The sequence below is a fragment of the Mustela lutreola genome, chromosome 13 (assembly GCF_030435805.1).
Source record: "Mustela lutreola isolate mMusLut2 chromosome 13, mMusLut2.pri, whole genome shotgun sequence".
Classification (NCBI taxonomy): Eukaryota; Metazoa; Chordata; class Mammalia; order Carnivora; family Mustelidae; genus Mustela; species Mustela lutreola.
The window spans coordinates 82,776,613-82,795,581 of record NC_081302.1 but is presented as its reverse complement, the minus strand read 5'-3'; the positions used below and the strand labels follow the sequence as shown (position 1 = coordinate 82,795,581).

The following is an 18,969-nucleotide window of genomic DNA, read 5'->3' as shown; positions in this document are numbered from 1 at the left end:
TTTTTGAGCCCGGCTAGAACCTTGAGAATCGTCATTCTGAACTCTAGGTCTGTCATATTAGCAATGTCTGTATTAAGTCCCCAGTCTTCGATACAGCCTCTTCTTCTTTTTTCTGTGGTGAGTTTTTCCACCTTGTCATTTTGTCCAGATAAGATTTGCTTTCTCCTCCTCTGGAATTCCATTGTTCTCCTTGGTGATGAAGTTGGTCTTGGCTGGGTTTCTTGTTGATCTTCTGGGGGAGGTGCCTGTTGTAGTGATTCTCAAGTGTCTTTGCCCCAGATGGAATTGCACCACCCTTACCAGGGGCTGGGTTAAGTAATCTGCTCAGGTTTGCTTTTGGGAGCTTTTGTTCCCTGCGCGCTTTCTGTAGAGCTCTGGAGGACGGGAATGAAGATGGCGGCCTCCCAATCTCGCCAGAGGAGCCAAGAGCTCGGGGTCCTCCTCCTCAGTGCGCCCTCAGAGAAAAGCGCCCAACTGCCCCCCCATCTCCCTGGCCTCTGGTTGCGCTTGTAGGAAAGCACTCAATCGGTCAAACTTGGAGAAAAGCACCTGGTCGCTTCTGTCTCCATGGCCTCCGGCCACATTCCGAGCTCACCCAGGCTGCAACCAGTTCAAGTAACCCCGAGCTGAGAGCTCACTCCTTGGCTTTGTCACTGTAGCCGGCTTCCCCGCTCTAATACCTGCAAGCTCTGTGACACTCAGACACCCCTGGTCCTTCTGTGACCCCGCGTGGGCTTCCCCCTGGTTTAGCCTCTGGAGCGATGTCCCTCCATGGAGCAGACATTTAAAAGTCCTGATTTTGTGCTCTGTTGCTCCGCCGCTTGCTGGGAGCTGGCCCATCCCCCCCCCCCCCCAGCAGACTATCTTCCCTCACTTTGGATTCACTTCTCTGCAGGTCCTACCTTTCAGAAAGTGATCAATTTTCTCTTTCTGGAATTGTTGCTCTCCTTCTCTTCAATTTCCCGTTGGATTTGTAGGTGTTCGCAATGCTTAGATAAGCTATCTAGCTGATTTCCTGATTCCTGATGTCGTCTCAGCCTGCTACTTCTCTGCCATCTTGACTCCTCCCTCCCATTCACTCCTTTTTTATATTTATTTTTAAGATTTCATTTTAAAGTAATCTCTATGCCCAGCATGGGGTTCAAACTCACAACCCAGAGATCAAGAAGTCACATTCCCTGCTGCTTTTTAAACTACCTGGGCTGCACACACGGCTCTCCCTGAGCTTCCTCACGGATGCTATGAAAGATTCCACCAACACCACCCCCCTCTTCCACTCATCTGGCAGCAAAGAACCTGCTAGACTGTGTGCTACTCAGGAGTGGCTACTCCACACACAGGCAGTTTCCACATTCCTTTTAATAAGAAAAGTGAAATTGTGGGAAAGCATGAAATAATAAAATTCAAAAGTTAGTTCACATCAAAAATTCCTTATCCTGAATTTCAAAATCTAAGAAGCTTCAAAACTAGGAACACTTTAGAAAGTGTTAGGAAAACTTTAGAAAGTGTTAGGAACACTTCCTAAATATGCCTGCTGCAAACTATTGGTGGCAAGATCTGACTGGAATTCAGGTGAGGTTATCTGTCAGGCCTACATATTCAAGTTAGGTTGAGTATTCATAGGTTTCGTGGCAGAAATATTAATGTGTTGAAGAGTGCTACCAACCCAAATGGGAATGCTTGCATTAACTTTCTAATATCCAAATTCTAAAATACATTTGGATCCAGGGGTTATATATAAGGTATTATGAACTTTTTTTTTTTTTAAGTATATGAAAAACAAAACAAAACAAAACAAAAAAACAACAAAAAACCAAACAGAACTCCACCTAGCTCAACTACCACAATGGCCAGACAAGGTCTTCTGTGTACATTTTAGTATCAAAAAACAATAAAATATATTTCAAGTACTGAATCTGAGTTTCAAAGTAGCAAGCACTTTTTAAGACATCCCAGAAAGTTCAAGACCCAGAATACGGTAAGCACCAGATCAGAAAACTCTTCGCCCTGGTCTGCCTAGTTTTGAAGACCTCTCAGGTATAAGGATGAACATTTTCTATCTGTTAGGGCCCAAGTGTAATCTAGCCCCAGACATGCAGCCCCCTCCTGAGGCAAGGTAAATATCAATTCAGCCTCTACCTATGGAAAACTGTAATATTTAATGTATTTACGTCCAAATATAGTATGTGTGTGTGCATGCACACACACACACACACACAAACATAACATACATTATCAGCTAGTCTTATTCCCTAAAAAGGGAAAATAAAACTCTTAACTAAACCAGCACGTAATAAAGCCAGTACATATCAAGTGCTTAATACACAATCATAAAAAAAGAATGTACTAAAATTACAGACTAAAACATAATAAAAATTCTATCATAAATATTGCCAATAAATACACATAAGTGCATATATCAAAATGTTATAAAGTAAGAGTCTAAGTTTGATTTTCAGGAAATACCAGTTACAACAATTTGATATGTACATTTGCTTTATTAAAAGTATGGCACTTAATATAATAGCAGAAATAATTACACAGCTTCACATCCAGAAGCAATACAATAGTCGAGGCACAAACATTCCTTATTACCATAAAAGTAAAAAAGTTTTAATATATTCCATAAGCCCTTAATTGCATAAAATATTGTATTTAGCATCATTTACAGCCAGCACACTTATATAAACTATCATTACCTTTTGTTTACATTCTGCAAAAGAAATATGCTGAAGTAAGTACAGTATAGTAGGACACTCAAGATGAAAATCAGATGTCAGTTTTGAATCATTCATGGGGAAAATGCAAGCTGACAACTCCTCTTTTATAAACTACTGGATATTGTCACAATGATTTTACACTTTTTTCATGTTTTCAAAGTAAAATCCAAAAGAACTCCACTAAGTGCCATGTTTAAAGAAGAGAATTTTTTTTTAACCGCAGCACCTTTAGACAACGAAAGATTGCATCCTGTTCTATCACGCAATATAAATTATGATATTTGTGGAAAATATGTACAAACAAACAGAAAGCAAATGTCCTAACCATTGATATATGTTGTTTTGGGAAGCAGTTCTTGGACGCAATATTAACATCTGCTGATAAGAACTGCCACCATTTTGAGTTTTCCATATGTTACCTTCATGAAATAGGAAGTCTGTAAACATAAGGTGTAAAAAACCATTTAAAATAAAGATGTAAAGTGCACTCAATGCACCCTAAGAAGAACTATCTGCATACTCTTAATCAAGTAATCTTCAGGATTAAAATACTGTACCATTTTTAAATGTACTGAGTATTTAAGATGTAAAATTGCAACAAATTCATAATCAGATCCAGCTGATAATAATGCATCCAAAAAAGGATCCAATTAAAGAAGTAATCAACGCCAAATACTTAATTCCCTTATTTGTTTAAACCAATGATAAGTCCAGTGTTTCATTAGCGCCTTCAAAAATACTATGTTAGAAACAGAAAAGTAACCCCACCCTGATCACAGACACACAGAGACTCTTACCTAACAAACCGCTAAGCTTTGGTTACATAAAGTGCAGTTCAATAATATGCCATCCTAGCCATTCAAATACATCTAGCAATTCTGCAGCTCACCGACTTCAAAATCCTTCTCTTTTAGATTCAGTCAGGGTCCTCCGTTGATTTTCACGTTAACAACAACCCCAAAAAGTCTTTCCCAGTGATCTGCAATGTGCTTTATACAATTCTTAAAGAACTGGCAATGAAGCGTAAAAAGTACAGCAATTCACATTTGTGCTATGACAGTCAAGCTCTAGCTCTTTTTATTCTTTTTTTAAATAGCTTCACACTTTTTGTTGTATAAAATTTTCAAGTTTTATGATAATACAGGCAGTACATTCCATCACCCTCATAGCAACCTCAGAAGTGAACCGGTCATTTGGGATCTGTGGGAAAGGAAGCAAATCAGGGTACCTTGTTTTTAAACTGTCCACACCATAAGCCTCCAACGTGTGGACGTCATTGGTCAGTCCTTCAAGTTGCTGACTGTACTCCTCTATTTTTTGTGCAAGTGCGGTGGGCTTGACATCCTTATCAGACTTCCCTCTCACAGCATAGTCAGCTGCAATCAGAGCTAATTTGGTAGAGAGGTGACACTTAAAGCACACCCACTCATTGGCATTTTTATGAAGGTCATTCCTGGCAGCCGAAAAATTGGCTCTGGCTTGTCTTAACCATCTCCGTGCTTCAACTGGATTACCAACTGACTTGAAAGTGGGGGGAACAAAGAACCGCTGAGAGTAAGTCTGGCCAGCTGAAGGTGTGCTTTTTTCTTTGTTTTGTTGTTGCCTCTCAGATTTATGGCTCGTTGCTTCTTGATTCCATGAAGTATAAAATCTCTGAAATGAGTACTTGTCTGACTGAAACCGGGACGCCGAGGTTGAAAATGTCCGCCTTGAGGCTCTGTCTGCATTTTGATCTAGAAAAGCCTGTTTCTCTAGTCTGTTGATTTCATTCTGCAAATGTTTAAAGACTTCATTAGCCATGTCATGATTCTCCGGATTTTTGTCCGGGTGCCATTTCAAATACAACCGCCTAATAATCTTTTTTCTTTCAGATTCTGGAAGCTTCCAAGCTTGCTCCACCACTGATGTTACTTCTTTTAAGATTTCTGGTAAAGAATTCACCTTGAGCTTTTTGGGGGAATGATGCTTTGAAGAGGAGGTCTTATGGCTTTCTCTACTGGAGAAAATAGGAGGGATGCTTCGTAGACCAGGGGCTAGGAACTCAGTAGGGCTGGTGGGTGTAGAGGGGGCACTGTCTCTGCTCTGAGAGCTTTCCTCAGGCCTTGAAAATTTATACAGATCGAGAGAGCTAACTATTTTATATTCACTATAGCCAATATCAATCTGATATATCTTTCCCAGAAAACTAGAATTATCAGCATCTTCCCTTACAACTTCTTGTACAATAATGGCGTAAGTGTATGTTGGCTGGTACGATCCATAGATATCACCACCTTCGGCATCAACAAGGTACCCAACATACTCTCCAGGGTAAAAAACGTTCATTGGATCCATAAGCAGAGTATAATGGATTTCAGCAGGTATTGGGGTGCCGGGCATTGGAAGTTCAAGTTTTGATGGTTCTGAAGAGTCATACTTTACTCCTAAACTGTCAAGCTTCTCACTGATCCTGTAAATATCGTTGCATCCTAGCATTGCAATTAAATAGGAGGTGTCAGAAATCAAATTGTCTGTTGCCGACTTCAGTGTCATTGCCAACGCTAACAAGAAGTTAATGTCCTTACTGTCTGAGTGCTGTATGTACAGCAGAATGACTGCATTACCAAATCTCTTCAGAAAAGCAAAAGTTTCACTTCTACTGTGGGGAATGGGATTAAAACCTTTAACTCTTAATGTTGTTTGAAGCTTTTCAAAACAAGACACTTTCAGTCCTTCTCTTAGGGCTTTGCAAAGTCTTATGGCTTTTTCTTCATTGGCCAGGAAAGCATTGTCGTTTTCATGCTTCATAATTCTAATCAGGCCCGTGATGAACTGCTCAGAAGACAAGAGTAACTGCAGTCTGCCCTGAAGAGAGCATAACGCTCCAAACTGACAGACTTTGGGAGTCTCTTCATCTAACTGTTCTTCAAGTATACTGCTCAGTAAACGGGGTCTAAGTTTTTGAGGAAAGAGCATTATCAGTTTAGTATGAAAGCCATGGTCCTTCCCTAAGTAGCACTGGCTAAGGTCAACCAACATCTGCACACCGATATTCCCCTGGATTCTACTTTTGTAATGCGGAGCGTCATCAAACACTAAGATGCTGGACTTCACCAGCCTGCCGTCCTGGCTCGGAAGGTAAAGTGCGAGATCTCGTACATTCTCCAGATCACCCCTCACCTTGACGGAGTCATTCTGCAGACTCTTGAACAAGCCAGAAACTACTCGCTTAACTGTGCGCATTTCATTAGGATCCAGCTGTTTTCCTTCAGAATTTTTGAATATGCGGCTCAACACTTCAACATATTGCTTCGTTGAAATAATATCTTCAGTACCTAGATGTTTAAACAACTGGTGAAATGTGCCCAGTTCTAAAGGTAGCTTGTACAAGTAAGGTTTAAAATCAGACTCATATTCTAGATTTATCACTACTTCCTCAGGCTTCAGGAGTTTCCAACCATCTTCTACCATCACAAAAGCAACCCCCCGCAGTTGAAACCGAAACTCCCTTTTTTCTGCACTGAGAAATTCATATATGCTCCTTAAGACCTTTGCTCTAGTTTTTACCATCTCTTCATCCAAAGTAGTTATGTTGCATATGTTCCTACAGTTATTAATGACCTTATCAAGAGGAGGATCCAGATTCACATTAAGCATGCTTAAAACTTGTTCGAGCTGTTCCTGTGCACCAAGCTCACTACCTTCTTGTTCTCTGATACTCAAGGGTGTGGCTTTCTCTGGAAGAATGGGGCAGGATGTCCACAGGAGCTGGAGCACATCACACTGCTTGAATTTGGGGTTTACCTGTGCTCCATTGAACTTTATGAGGGGAAGTGTTCCACTGACCTCTTGGTACTGAGGATGAAACCTAATGAATTCAGCAGGGGCCCGTTCAGGACACAAGAATGGTATTAAAGAAAGTTCTTTCAGGAAATTTCCAGATAACAAATCCATTCGTTCTTGGAATATATGATGGAGAAGGATATCAACGGTATTTTGCAATGTTTCCTTGGACCAGTTTTCTGTATTAGCTCTCACACTGATTTCTTTAGCAAACTGTAGCAACTGCTGTTGGGAAAGTATGTACTTCAGTCCGATATTTCTTAAGAATTCCACCCACGAGGTCAAAAACGTGGCTTGATTTTTGGGCTTTATAAGTTGTTCCAATTTTTTAAAGAAGTCCTTAGGAATAAACAATTTTTCAGGAAGCATAACTTCAAAAACTCTCACTGTTCTATCATAGAAATGTTTTGCTTGCTTTAGTCGACTGTTAGCATCATGGATTATCAATAAATTTTCCAGTTTTTCAAAAAGCTGTTCCTTGATTTCTGACAGTTCCTCAATACCTGACAATCTATTCTTAAGATAGATTAAGTGCTCTAATTTTGCATCATATGAGAGATTTTCAATTTTTGGTAAAAGGTGTTTCAAGTATACCTCAAGATCATCTACAGGTACACATCCAAGAACCTCATATAGTTCTTTCAGGTGTATTTTTTCTTCAAGAAATGCAGACGATGATGATTGTGTCCATTTTTCCACTTCAGTTGAAGGGATACTTTTTGTGAGTACATAGCATGTTCCAAATTTTGCAATGCTCATGTAGCGACCACTGATAGATTTGTAGCATGGAAGTGACTTCAAAATTTTTATGTCATCTTGGGACATCAAGTGACTCAAATTGCAATTGAAATACATCAAAAGTGCTTCAAAGTCATTTTCTACTAATTTTTCAGTTCTAAATGTTGAAGTCTGAACCATATAATGTACAGCCTTTAAAATGCTTGTGGGGCTCTCTATGTTTGCTGTGTGACGTGACAACAAAGGAACAAATGCACTGTCTTTGGAGCAGATTTTGTTCAAAGCAAGTTGAATACAGCCAGCTTTCATGAGAGCATGAAAAACTTTATCACTTTGGGCATTTGGAAAAACTGCAATGTGCATGAGACTCAAAGGAAGCAGAACGTCACCTTCAGGAACAACAAGCTGGTTTGCTGAAACGGTAAACTTTGTTCCGGGAAGCAAGGCCCAGTCTTTTAGGGTATCAACAACAATGTCAAATGTTGGTTCTGTTTCTTCTTGATCTTCTTTCACATTTACAGACTCGCTGATGAAATGCCATGCATTCTTAAGCCAAGACTCACTTGCAAAATTGTCCTTCCACTTTGTACAATTTTTGGTTTTATACTCACGAGGCAACACAGACGATAACAAATCTGCAAAGCTGGAAATGTCAAACACTTTTGCCACCTTACAGTTCAATAAAATACTACTGTATTTCAAATATAATGTATTCATGAACAAGTCTTTTCGGGATGGAATCAACTCATGGTATGTTGTCAGAAACTTGGATCGTTTGGCATCAAAAGTTTGCAAAACACTGTCCAGTGTAATGAGAAGGGGCAGTCCCTCCACTTCAATCTCACTTTCTTCTGCATCCTTAAAACAATAGTCCACTAAAAGTTTTAAACTATGAAAAAGCTTTAGGTTAGTCTGCTGGAGACGACAAGGCAGCTTCCCAATGTGGCAGTTTGTGTCAGGAGAAGCAAAGGTCATTAAAAAAGCCCTAACATCAGCAGGAGTGACGTAACTGACAGGAATATCTGCGTCTATAAGACAGTGGTATAGATTAGCGGTTTCATCACAGTTATAAACCAAGTTGAAACCGATTTCTAAAAGTAGGTGTTTCAGTCTGTAGACATTCTCCGCTACGGTCTTGCGGGTCGTGATGTTGTAATCTGCATTTTTAAGGTGTTGTAATTCATCCTGTAATAAGTTGTCAAAAAATGGTCTGGTTTTATTTGAAGTAGACATATTAATCCAAGTAATTATAACTGCAGAGTGTAAATCTGAGCCATCGATATTTGGAGCCCTCACAACAGGGAGAAGACGTTTCATGTCTTCATGAATGCAACTGTAAAGGGCTTTCACCAGACAATATAAGTCTGGCTGGAGGTCAAGCCTGTTAACTGGGAAAAATGATAAAAACTTCTTTAAAGTATCCTTTACAACATGAATAGGTGTGTTCTGTAAAACTGATAATGTTGGGTCAGAACCAGGGAAATAGCGCTTTTTCAGCTGGATCAGTAATTCAACATATGCAGGTGCTATTAATGCTGTCATTAAACTGTTGTTCCAGTCACTGCGAACACCAACTCCATTATCGTCCCGCCACAGATTTCTCCTGGCTGAATCCAGAGCAAAGTGGCCGTTCACATGAAAAGGTAATCCTGTCTCTAAAGAGAGGGGCAAGAAACAGAAGGCCCTGTGGGGTTTTTTATAGTTGTGAGTAATGCAGGCAGCTACTCCACCACGTGGGAAGAGAGTGATATCCTGGTTCTTGTGAGCGGATATAACACTCTTAGACACTTTATCCATACTTGAAAAGCCTGACCTATTACAAATGAGCCATGTAGTAAGATTTCCTTCGGAGTCTTCGGTATCCATAGTATAGGTTATCTGTTGAACTGGTATGTCTTTGAGCTGTCTCTTTTTAGTAACACTATCGATGACAGATGCATGAAACTGCTTCCTTTTCAATCTGTCCCCGTCAGTGATCTTGCCCTTTACAGAATACAGCACATTCAGAGCTCCAGTACCTTTATCTATTTCACAAATAGAAATCTTTTCCATGTGGTTAAGAAACATTAAAAGTTCTGCCCCATCTGACCGCAGCTTGTCCAAAAGATTCTGGACCATTCTGTCTGATGACGGAACTGAAGAAATTTCTGAAACCTTTGCCATTTCTGCATTACGAAGAGGAAATCTAAACATTGTGCAATTATCTAATTTGAAGTGGGTTCCCAGATAAAGATCCAGTACATCCGAGAACTGTGTCCGAAAATCTGCATCCAAATCTCTGAACATGCGTCCAGGACTGACGGATGTGGCTCCTGGTGCATATCTGGCATGAGGATCAAAAATACACAGGATGTCATTGCCAGAAATGAAAGAAGGGCAGTCTGTAATATGATACACAGAATTGAACCCTATGCCGTACTGTCCAGTTTTACAAGGATTTCCTTCTTTGGTGCCTTTTCCAAGATTCTGAATTCCTCTGACATCATCTTCTGTAAAAGGCTGGTTATTGTACACACAAAGTGCTGGCCCTTGCAGTGGGGCCCACTTATCATCAAATATTCTATCGACCGGATGCTGTCTGGGGTCGAACACAAAACAGATTTCTGTGGCCTTTGCATCATCAGCATTTTGAAGAAGTTCCTTCAACATTTCCTTTTCTGAAGGATAGGCATTAAGGATACTCTTAATTCTGCTGGTTAGTTTTTCTTTCTGCCCAAATTCCGTGCCAAGCGTGGTAAAACAGATGTTGGATGCGTACCGCTCTAAGGCTTTATGTCGCTTTGGGACTGCTCCGAGCTTTACAGCTACTTCCCTGGGGATATCGGCATGACAGTATTTCACAGTGGTGTCCTTGACTTTTATCCAGGGACAATCGTTGTAGCATAAAGATTTAGCAGGGAGAAGTTTCAGATTAGTATCTGGCAGTAATATCTTGCCATAATTTTTCTCACAAAATTCTTGTTTCTTTTCTCTAATGAGACTCCATATTCCTTCACTAATTATTCGCCGGCAAAGTTGAAAACTCTCTTCTGTAATTTGCTTTGTTCCCTTCTCTTGATCGATAGATTCCAAAACAAGGGCAAAATCTTCAACAGTAAATGACTGCCTCACACCCACACTTTCAAATAGCTCACGGAAATTATTTTTGTACTTATTAGGCAGCTGATAAAGGTATGGTGCCGCTTCAAAATTCAAATGAAAAGAAACTTTCTCTGAATCAACATATGCATTCTCAACGAGAATGAAGCTAAAGGGTTTCAACTTTTCAACAATTGATAATTTGATGATTTCATTTTGCATCATCGCATCATGAAGGTACTTGTAGCAGGCATTGGTGATATTCTCCTGGTACAGTGTAATTCCGTCATCAACTGATTTTGCAACTTCCTTCAATTGGTTCACAACCAGATCAACTGTTGGCTTCCTCAGCAGCCCCAAAAACTCCTTAACGGCCAATGACACTGAACCACAGCCTCTGAAGGAATGTGAGTTTTCATTCAGAATTGGTTGCAAGAGACAAACTATATCCTGATGCTCAGCCGTATAAAGGTCAGTTGCCGCAAACATGGTCTCAGGCTTAAAACTGTTACCTTTCCAGTCCAAAGAAAATCCTGCTGGCTTTGTTAGAAATGGAAGGAAAGGGATTGTTTGATATTTTACAGCAAAATCCTTTGCTCTAGGGTCCCTTATTTTTAGTTTTTCATCAATGAGACTTAACAGGATACTACTTCTTAGACAAGCAGCAGCATGATCACTTTTATTAATTTCAGCCACGGACTGTGCCCGTTCCAGCATGTCATCCCATAAAATGTCATCTTTTGCCATGCCTAACTGAACCAGTTTAATCAAAATAATAGGATTAAGATAATCCTGAGTAGAACCATAAGGAAACCGTCCGTCTTTAGTATCAAATAACTTTGCAACTCGTCCTTCAGGGTGGATTAATCTTGATGGTAAAACCAAAGGATGCCCCTCCAAAGAGCAAGGAATACAGGGAGTAACACGAAGAATTCCCGAGAACTCATCAATTTTTTCATTTAGAACAAAATTCATTAAAGGATCTCTGAGTTCTGCTTCAATTTCTTGAATATTTGGGAAAAACACTTCTGAAAAAAACTGCTTCTCCGAAAATGTATTTTCAAGCAGTATCTGTTTGCAGCCAGCTTCTTCAAATCCTGATTTTACTGAAGAAGGAAGTTCAACAGCACAAAGGTTTTTTGACCCAGTCTTCTTGAGGTACTTCAAAAATATCTTGAAGGCTGCTGGACCAACATCTTTTCTTTTAAGTATAGAATCATCTAGAAATCTCACATTCTTCATGGAAACCCACGTGGATCCATCAGAGAAGACTCTGGTCAATTCTTTCCCTTTTCCATGAGCTATATCTTCATAAAATCCTTGGCAAATTACAGAAAAATCATCATGAACTAATTCGGGATCAGGCCACACTGAGTAGTAAGTATAATCCATGAGCTCCCCATTAGTGGCCAGGTCACGCAGGACACTAAGTGCCTCCAAGTAAGCTTTCACAATAACGTGCCTCATGAAGGTGGTATTCCATCGTCCTTTTGTGTCTGTCTTCCAGATTTCTTTTCTATTTGAAGTAACAGCAAAACACCCATTGATGTGAACTGGCAATCCTGTTTTGATTCGTAAGGGTAGATAGCAAAATACTTCTCCAACATGTGGTTTCACAGCCCACTTCTGGTCCTGGATTTCAGAGAGCAGAACTCCCACGGCCCCACAAGGAACCAACCCTAGTCTGCGTCCACTGTCATTCAGAGAAAACTTGAGAGCCTCTCCTGTGTCCATGCAGGTACATATAAGCCATGTGGTACACTCTACTGTTTTTTGTGGCAGCTCATCTGATGGCTTTTTTGACTGGCCAGACTTCGCCATTTCAAAGAGAGCAGTTAGGTCGTCATCCGGACCTCTGAAAAGTGGCGACTGTAAATCAGCAATTCTTCTGAACACATGGTGAAATTCTTCAACTGTGATCTGAAGAATGCAAGATGACTTTGGTGCATCAGCAGGAGGCTTTTTATTACTGCTGCTGCAAGCCTTCATGAGCCTAGCAGCTTCTTTTAAAATACTTAAGACAGGGGCGCTCAATGCTTTGGAAGAGCAGGGGGTTTTTCTGATTATGACTGTATCTTGTGCCAAGCTGGGATTGGTTTCCTCAATTTTCAAGTACTTCAAATACATTGAATTCACACTCTGAGTGAAAATGATAAGCCGGTGTCCACAGAGACTAAATTCATCCACAAGAGAGTAAATATCTGCTGTATTGTAACAGGTACTACTAACTTCACTCACTTTCGCTTCCTGTTGAGTTCTAAAGGACAGTCGGAAAAGAGTTCCATTGTAGCTGTAAGGTGCTTCTACAGTCAAAGGTAACTGACAGCCAAAAACATCTATAAATGGCTTGAATTGATTAGGAAATTTCCTTAGTCTTTTCTGTTGTTTACTCCAATTAATTTTGATCCCAGGATTAGATTTGTCTTTAATGTGTTTACTGATGTGGTTTATGTTTGGATCAAACATTATCATGAATTCTCGACTCATGATGATGGGAATGTCAGTGATATGGTACACGGAATTAAATCCAAGACCAAATTTTCCAACTTTGTCAACCTCTTCCCTCTTTAAAGATTCTCCTAGCCTAGTGATGTTCACAAAATCTGAATCTGAGAACTGAGAATTATTGAATGACCACAGAGCGGGTCCATGGCAAGCTGCCATGCCTGGGTCCAGCAGATTCTCTCGAATGTCCATATTTCTTCGCATATCAATCATAAAACTACATTCTGTTGCATTTGCATCATCAGCATTTTGAAGCAGTTCTTTAAAAATATCTGACACTGAAGGGTATTCTTCCAGAATATTTTTAATTCTTACAGTAAGTGGTTCCCTTTGCCCTGACTGCTCAAATCCCATGTTTTCAGGATTGATCAGTCTTGTGCTAAGGCATGGAACTTTCAGCCATTCTGCAGTTTTCATGGGTATGTCCTCATGCACCAGAATAATTGGTTCCACTGAATCTTCCAGTAAGTCATTGAGGTCATCAACTTTGATGTCACAATAACAGCATTCATGAATTGGCTTCATGATAAGTTTAGAAGGATTTTTACTATGATGTATTGGAACCGGTGTGTTGGGGCTTGCTGGAATCTGATTGCTGTAAAGCCATCTGATGATATTCAACATAAGGTGAAGATTTTGTTTGCTTTCTTGATCACTGAGATCTTGGTCACTTTTGAGATACACCTTCTGAATGACCATGGAAATATGATCTGATGTCAACTCCTCTATTGAACCACAGACCTTAAACAGTTGATGGAATTTTGCCATGGTTTTAGGCACACTATGCAAATAAGGCTGAAGGTCAAGATCATGAAATGGTTTTATCACAGCTTGGGCGAGGGGACAAAATTTTTTGCCAGTCCAAACCCACGGAAATTTCAAGGCTCTGAAAGCATCCTTCCCTTCATTTAAATGATCATGCATGAATCCATAAATTTCAAGCAAAATATGTTGAAATTGATAGTAGTCTTCATCACTAAAGGTTTTTGAAGTATACCAATCAACAACAATTTTAAAATGTTTTAAGACAGCACTAATGCTAGGTTTGGTGAAGATTCCTAAGGCTTTCTCCAAGTTGATATGGACACTTTCAACAAGGGGAAGTGACGAGCCAACCAGAATCGCATGGGCTCCATCGCACATATCTGGTGGGGCACAAAGGTTACAGACATCTCCCTTCCAGACTAAAGAGCCTGGGTAGTTTGGTGGCCTTTCTTTGCAAGCTGGAACCCATTTTATTTTCTTCAGGGTCATCTTTCCTTCAGAAGACTGCAATAGCATGTGATTCTTGTTTAAAACCAGTAAGAGTGTTTTGGCTTTCTTTAGAAGAACATCCTGATTTGGACAAGAACTGACCTGTAAGGCTTCAATATTTTTTGCTACTTGCACAACATCATTTTCTTTGAGACTGGCTTCGTTTTTCAGACCAATCTGTCTTAAAGAGTGAAGAATATCTGGTGAGGTAAAAACTGAAGGTGGGAAGCAGGTTTCTTCTTCACTGTAAAAGAGATCCTTTAGTACTTCTATATCAGGATCAAAGAGTTCACCAGCTGACACCATCTGTTCCTGGGAAATCTGAATGAATTTCAATGGCATTAACCAATCAAGCACATTCGGATTCTCATTCTTAAGAGAGGACAGATTCTCAAGGGTCCATAACATAAGGTGTGTTACTTCATCGTGTGAATAAAATGCATTTTCAATATCTTTTAAAATGAGTTTTAAGCAATTAGTGGTCTTTAACTTCTCTATTTTCAACATGTTTGCCAAACGAATAGTAGCTTCATCGCTACTGTCTATTACCGAAATAGAGAGTCGGAGATCTGGCGGAAGTTTGGCCGTATGGTGCAAGACCTTACAGCCTTTTAGTTTTGTGTAAGACGAAAGCCCCTGATCAGATAAATGGTTAATTCGCTTGAATATTGGCAATTCCTGAATTATTCTTTTCTCTTTTTCACTGATATCAGTTAAACTAGCTAAAAACTTCCTCAGAGCATCTTTGTGTGTGGGAAGCAGCGAAGCTATCTGATTACACAATTTCTGCAACGGCATCTTCTCCATTATCTGTAGAACAGCACTCGGTAATGGTGAGTGAATGTATTTTTTAATAAGTGGATGCTGTATGGAGGCATCTAATTTTTTAAGGACAATCCCTCCAAGTTTTTGTACAATGTCTGCTAAAAATTCAGGAAGCTGTGCTTCAGATTCATCATCTAAAATGACTAATGATGGAATCCTGAGTCTAATGAGTTCCACACACTTCTGACCTTCTTCTAGTGTAGTTCTGGGGATAAGTGGCATCTCATCAAATAAAGTCAAATCTTCTGAAAAATGTATATAGAGATTCTTCCAAACCATTTTAAGCCATGCGACAGATGGGTGATTTTTGTCTTCATCAAATGGATACCACTGAACAATCAACTCTCTGCCAGGCCAGAATGTATTCATTACTTCTTTGATAAGACGTGCAAATCGTTCCGGATTTAGAAGCTGCAGCTGAGTACATGGTCTTCCTGTAAATCATATACAGAAATATTATAAATAGATATAACTCTAACTTATTTAGCTTTCTATTCTTGCAGACTAGATAGTACTATGAAGCCATTTTTAGAAGGTTTAAGTACACTGTAAAAATGCAAACATTCAGCATACCTGGGCTAATACTATTTTTACATAATGACAGAGAATCTACATATACACTTATATTTACAACGACTCATGGGAGAAAAAATTCTCTTTGGAAAGTGCTTATTTTAAGTAAATATTTAAAATGCATTTGCATGTATTTTAAAAAATTATCCTATGCTGTTCTACAAATGGAATCAACATGGAAAGTAAGTTTTAGTGGTTATCTGTCTACAAATAAAAGCATGAAAGAAAATGTGGCTAAACCTTAACTAAGTACCATTCTATTTAAGGGTAAGTGGTTTATAAGCAAACCCAGTATGTATTTCCTTTCTTCGTGTGTCCAGGAAGGAAACGTGGCTGCACAGGATGATAGAGGGGCATGAGACAGGGGTCCATGTCTTGGATGCCAACACTCTCTGAAGTCACAGCAGCGAGGACACTTAGAGACTTTCCTTCCACTCACTAAAACCTGATACGTAAAGTAGGTGTCAATCTCTCTGGGACCCGAATTCTCTCTGGAAAAAGGATGGGGATGAAGTTCTGGTTCCAAGACTGCTCCATTTACATGCCCAAGCAGGGATGATAGTCACAGATTTTCCAAATAAGCTTTTACCTGGCTACTTATTCTTAGTTATTAAAGTGTGCTCTTTGGAGCCCTGGGATTTTGCAGAAACGCCTTGGAGACAAGGAATGGGAGTAGCTGGGGTCTGCTGCAAAGGCAGGGCTTGTCCCCCATCAAGCTGCTTTACTTCTAGATGTTTTATAAGTAAGGAGACTAGTAAGATTTCATCTAGGGAAAAAGATTTTTGCTGATTCTTAACCACTGCTCCAGAAAATAACACTATTTCTAAGTGCATTTTGTGTTTCAGAGTATTTAAAGTAACAGGAAAAGATTTTTCAAGAACATTATATACCTATAGGTCTGTGTTAGCCCATATAGAGAAATAAAAAGCACCTCAAATTCAATCTTATGGAAAACAATTTTCTTTCCATGTACATACAATTTCTAGACTCTTAAAAGACTATTTTAAAAAATTATAGAAGACGGTCTCAAACCCTTTGAAACTTCGATACATCACTATTTTTTAACCAAGAGAGGACATCCCTATTTCAGAGTCTTACACTTCGGGAAGATGACTCTGCCTCCAAATAAGAAAATTATCTTTCATGCTACAGTAAGACATTTTTATATTACTGCTACAGAAATTTAAGCAAGGGTACATTTTGTGCAACTTTTGGAAGATGTCAATCCCCAAATTCTGAGTATCTTCAGTTTCTACATGTGTGATTTAGGGTAAATCAAGTAGTAACATTTAAGAAATCAAAAAATCTTGTCAAACAATCTTGTCAAATCTTGTACTAGTCTGACCAGTACAGTCTCTTGACCTATGAATTCCATTAAAATATAATTTTTTATAATTAAGTTTTAGTAACAATGTTCTAAAAAAAAAATGCTTACTGAATTGAATTAGTAGAATATCCAAATCATAAGTAAGGCAAGGATTTAACACCAAAGATACAAAAAAGAGTTAGAAATTAAAATTCAGAACACTATGAAAACAAAATATTAAATGTACACCACACTGCGCTATACGTTAATAACTGCCACAAGACGTGCATTTGGTAGATGACACTGTCTAGTATCCTCGTGTGAAACTGGCAATTCATAAAACTACACCCACCTTCAGGAAAAAGGGCTAATATTACTTTATAAATAAAATACCAAGAAAACACCCACACCACATATAACATGCAACTAACACACCAGTCATGCTCAACTAAAAAAAAACATAAGGGAAAGTAAAGGAGAGAGAAAATGAAATTAAGACACAATTCTAAGTACTTATATGGGTTTAATCTGAAGTCCTGATTGCTATATAGTTTTGTATTTAAGCCTTTAGTTTTTCACCCTAAAGTAGAAATGTTAACACAGAAAAGTCATCACATCTTAGGTCAGAAAGCCAACAAAATGAGAAAGCACCTCCAATAGTATCAGCAAAATAATTTTTATAGCATTTTAATAAATGACTATGTTTTTGTTGCCCTAGCCTTGAAAATCATCAGCACTGTCAAAAGAGGTCAACTCGACAGCACTGAAAGTGTTCCTGAAGACAGAACTGTTTTATCTAAACTAAGATTAGACATGATTATTTCAGAACTACCTCTTTTAAGAGTAGTTTTTGCTTTACTATCAATCTGTTCAAAATAATAAACATCAACACACTGAATCACTTTTTAAAGACTGTACTATGTTTTTTGTTTATATTTATTCACATGTTTATGTTTAGTACCAACTTTGAGAAAGATTTTTGACACAGATGAAAATAGGATATTATAGACTTCTTCAATATTTACTTAGCCACAAAATCTCAGTCCTGAATGCCTTCACTGACTTGGGGCTCAGTACACTTGACCAGACTCCTTTGGAGTCACAACTGCTGACTCTGGGCGTCTGAGGCTGTGAGCACAGCAACAGCTCTTTCTACTTTTCTTGTACAGAAGGGGGCAGTGGCAGCTTTGATGACTGATGAGTTCTAAATGTACTCCACTGTGTAGAGTGAGCCAAATCTCTTTGTAAAATACACATGTGACAGAGAGCAAGTCCATTCAATGGTAAGCTACAGATGAGTCAAATCTTCCAAGAAACAGAAAGACGGGAAAAGAAAAGAACCAATGAAGGAAAGGAAAGCATGTCTGCCTGCCAAGCACTCCATCTGGCACCAGGCAGCTCTAGGAGCAGCACTGAGAGAGGGGGACCATGGGGGTCCAGTGGGAACATCCACTCTAACGTGGAGCCTGCCAATGTGGTTCCAAAATCCACTGGTGGCCAAATTTCTTTTCAAGAAGTCCACACTGGCATTCTGCCCGTTCAAGGTGTCCTAGTGTTCATCTAGAATAGGTGCCACAAGACAACAGGAGAGGTCACTGCCATTACCAGGAGCGTCCCTAAGGCTTAGGGATAACTACGCAACCTACTCCTACCACCATTTTGTTTTCTTCTTGGATTATACCTTACAAATATAGGATATATTAGGTTTTAGAAATATATAGTAAAAATAGCTATGGATGACAAGCCACTTACAAGCTAGAAACCAAATTTAATATTAATAGGAATCATCAATATAACAATGACTTGGTTTCTCAATTCAGTATGAGTACAGCTTACTACAAAGAATTGACTGACTTCAAAAAATAACATTTACCATAAAAACAATGTCCATTAAGCAACTACTGCATCCTCTTCTTTTCCAAGTGAAACATGAACTGAGGAAAAATAATACCAGCTGAGTCCAAATATTTTTATTAAAAAAAAAAAGTCAGTAAAATGACACACTAGGCATGGTAAGAACAATCAGCCGACTGTTCCAAATGAAAACTGTGTTAACCACTTTACTTTCCTCAGTGTGCCAAGTAGAGGGATGCTCTCCCATGGTAAGCCAGTCACCACTGTGGGTACCAGCCACCATGGTAAGCCAGT

The 18,969-nt window shown here is 39.2% G+C and overlaps 1 protein-coding gene and 1 long non-coding RNA gene across 5 annotated transcripts in view; one reads left to right on the top strand and one right to left on the bottom strand.

The window, feature by feature from the left end:
- Nucleotides 1-2,478: 2,478 nt before the first annotated feature.
- The window catches only part of SACS (sacsin molecular chaperone), a 94,151-nt gene continuing 77,660 nt past the window's right edge, over nucleotides 2,479-18,969 (bottom strand). For all 4 annotated transcript variants that reach the window (XM_059144611.1, XM_059144614.1, XM_059144612.1 and 1 more), the window contains one exon: nucleotides 2,479-15,376. In XM_059144611.1, coding sequence (XP_059000594.1) covers nucleotides 3,819-15,376 — 11,558 coding nt within the window. In that variant the 3' untranslated portion in view covers nucleotides 2,479-3,818. The remainder of the gene's footprint in view (nucleotides 15,377-18,969) is intronic.
- On the top strand, nucleotides 8,839-18,881 carry LOC131814023 (uncharacterized). Its single transcript, XR_009347094.1, has 3 exons — nucleotides 8,839-8,923; nucleotides 15,836-15,972; nucleotides 17,540-18,881. It is a non-coding gene; the product is annotated as an uncharacterized LOC131814023 (long non-coding RNA).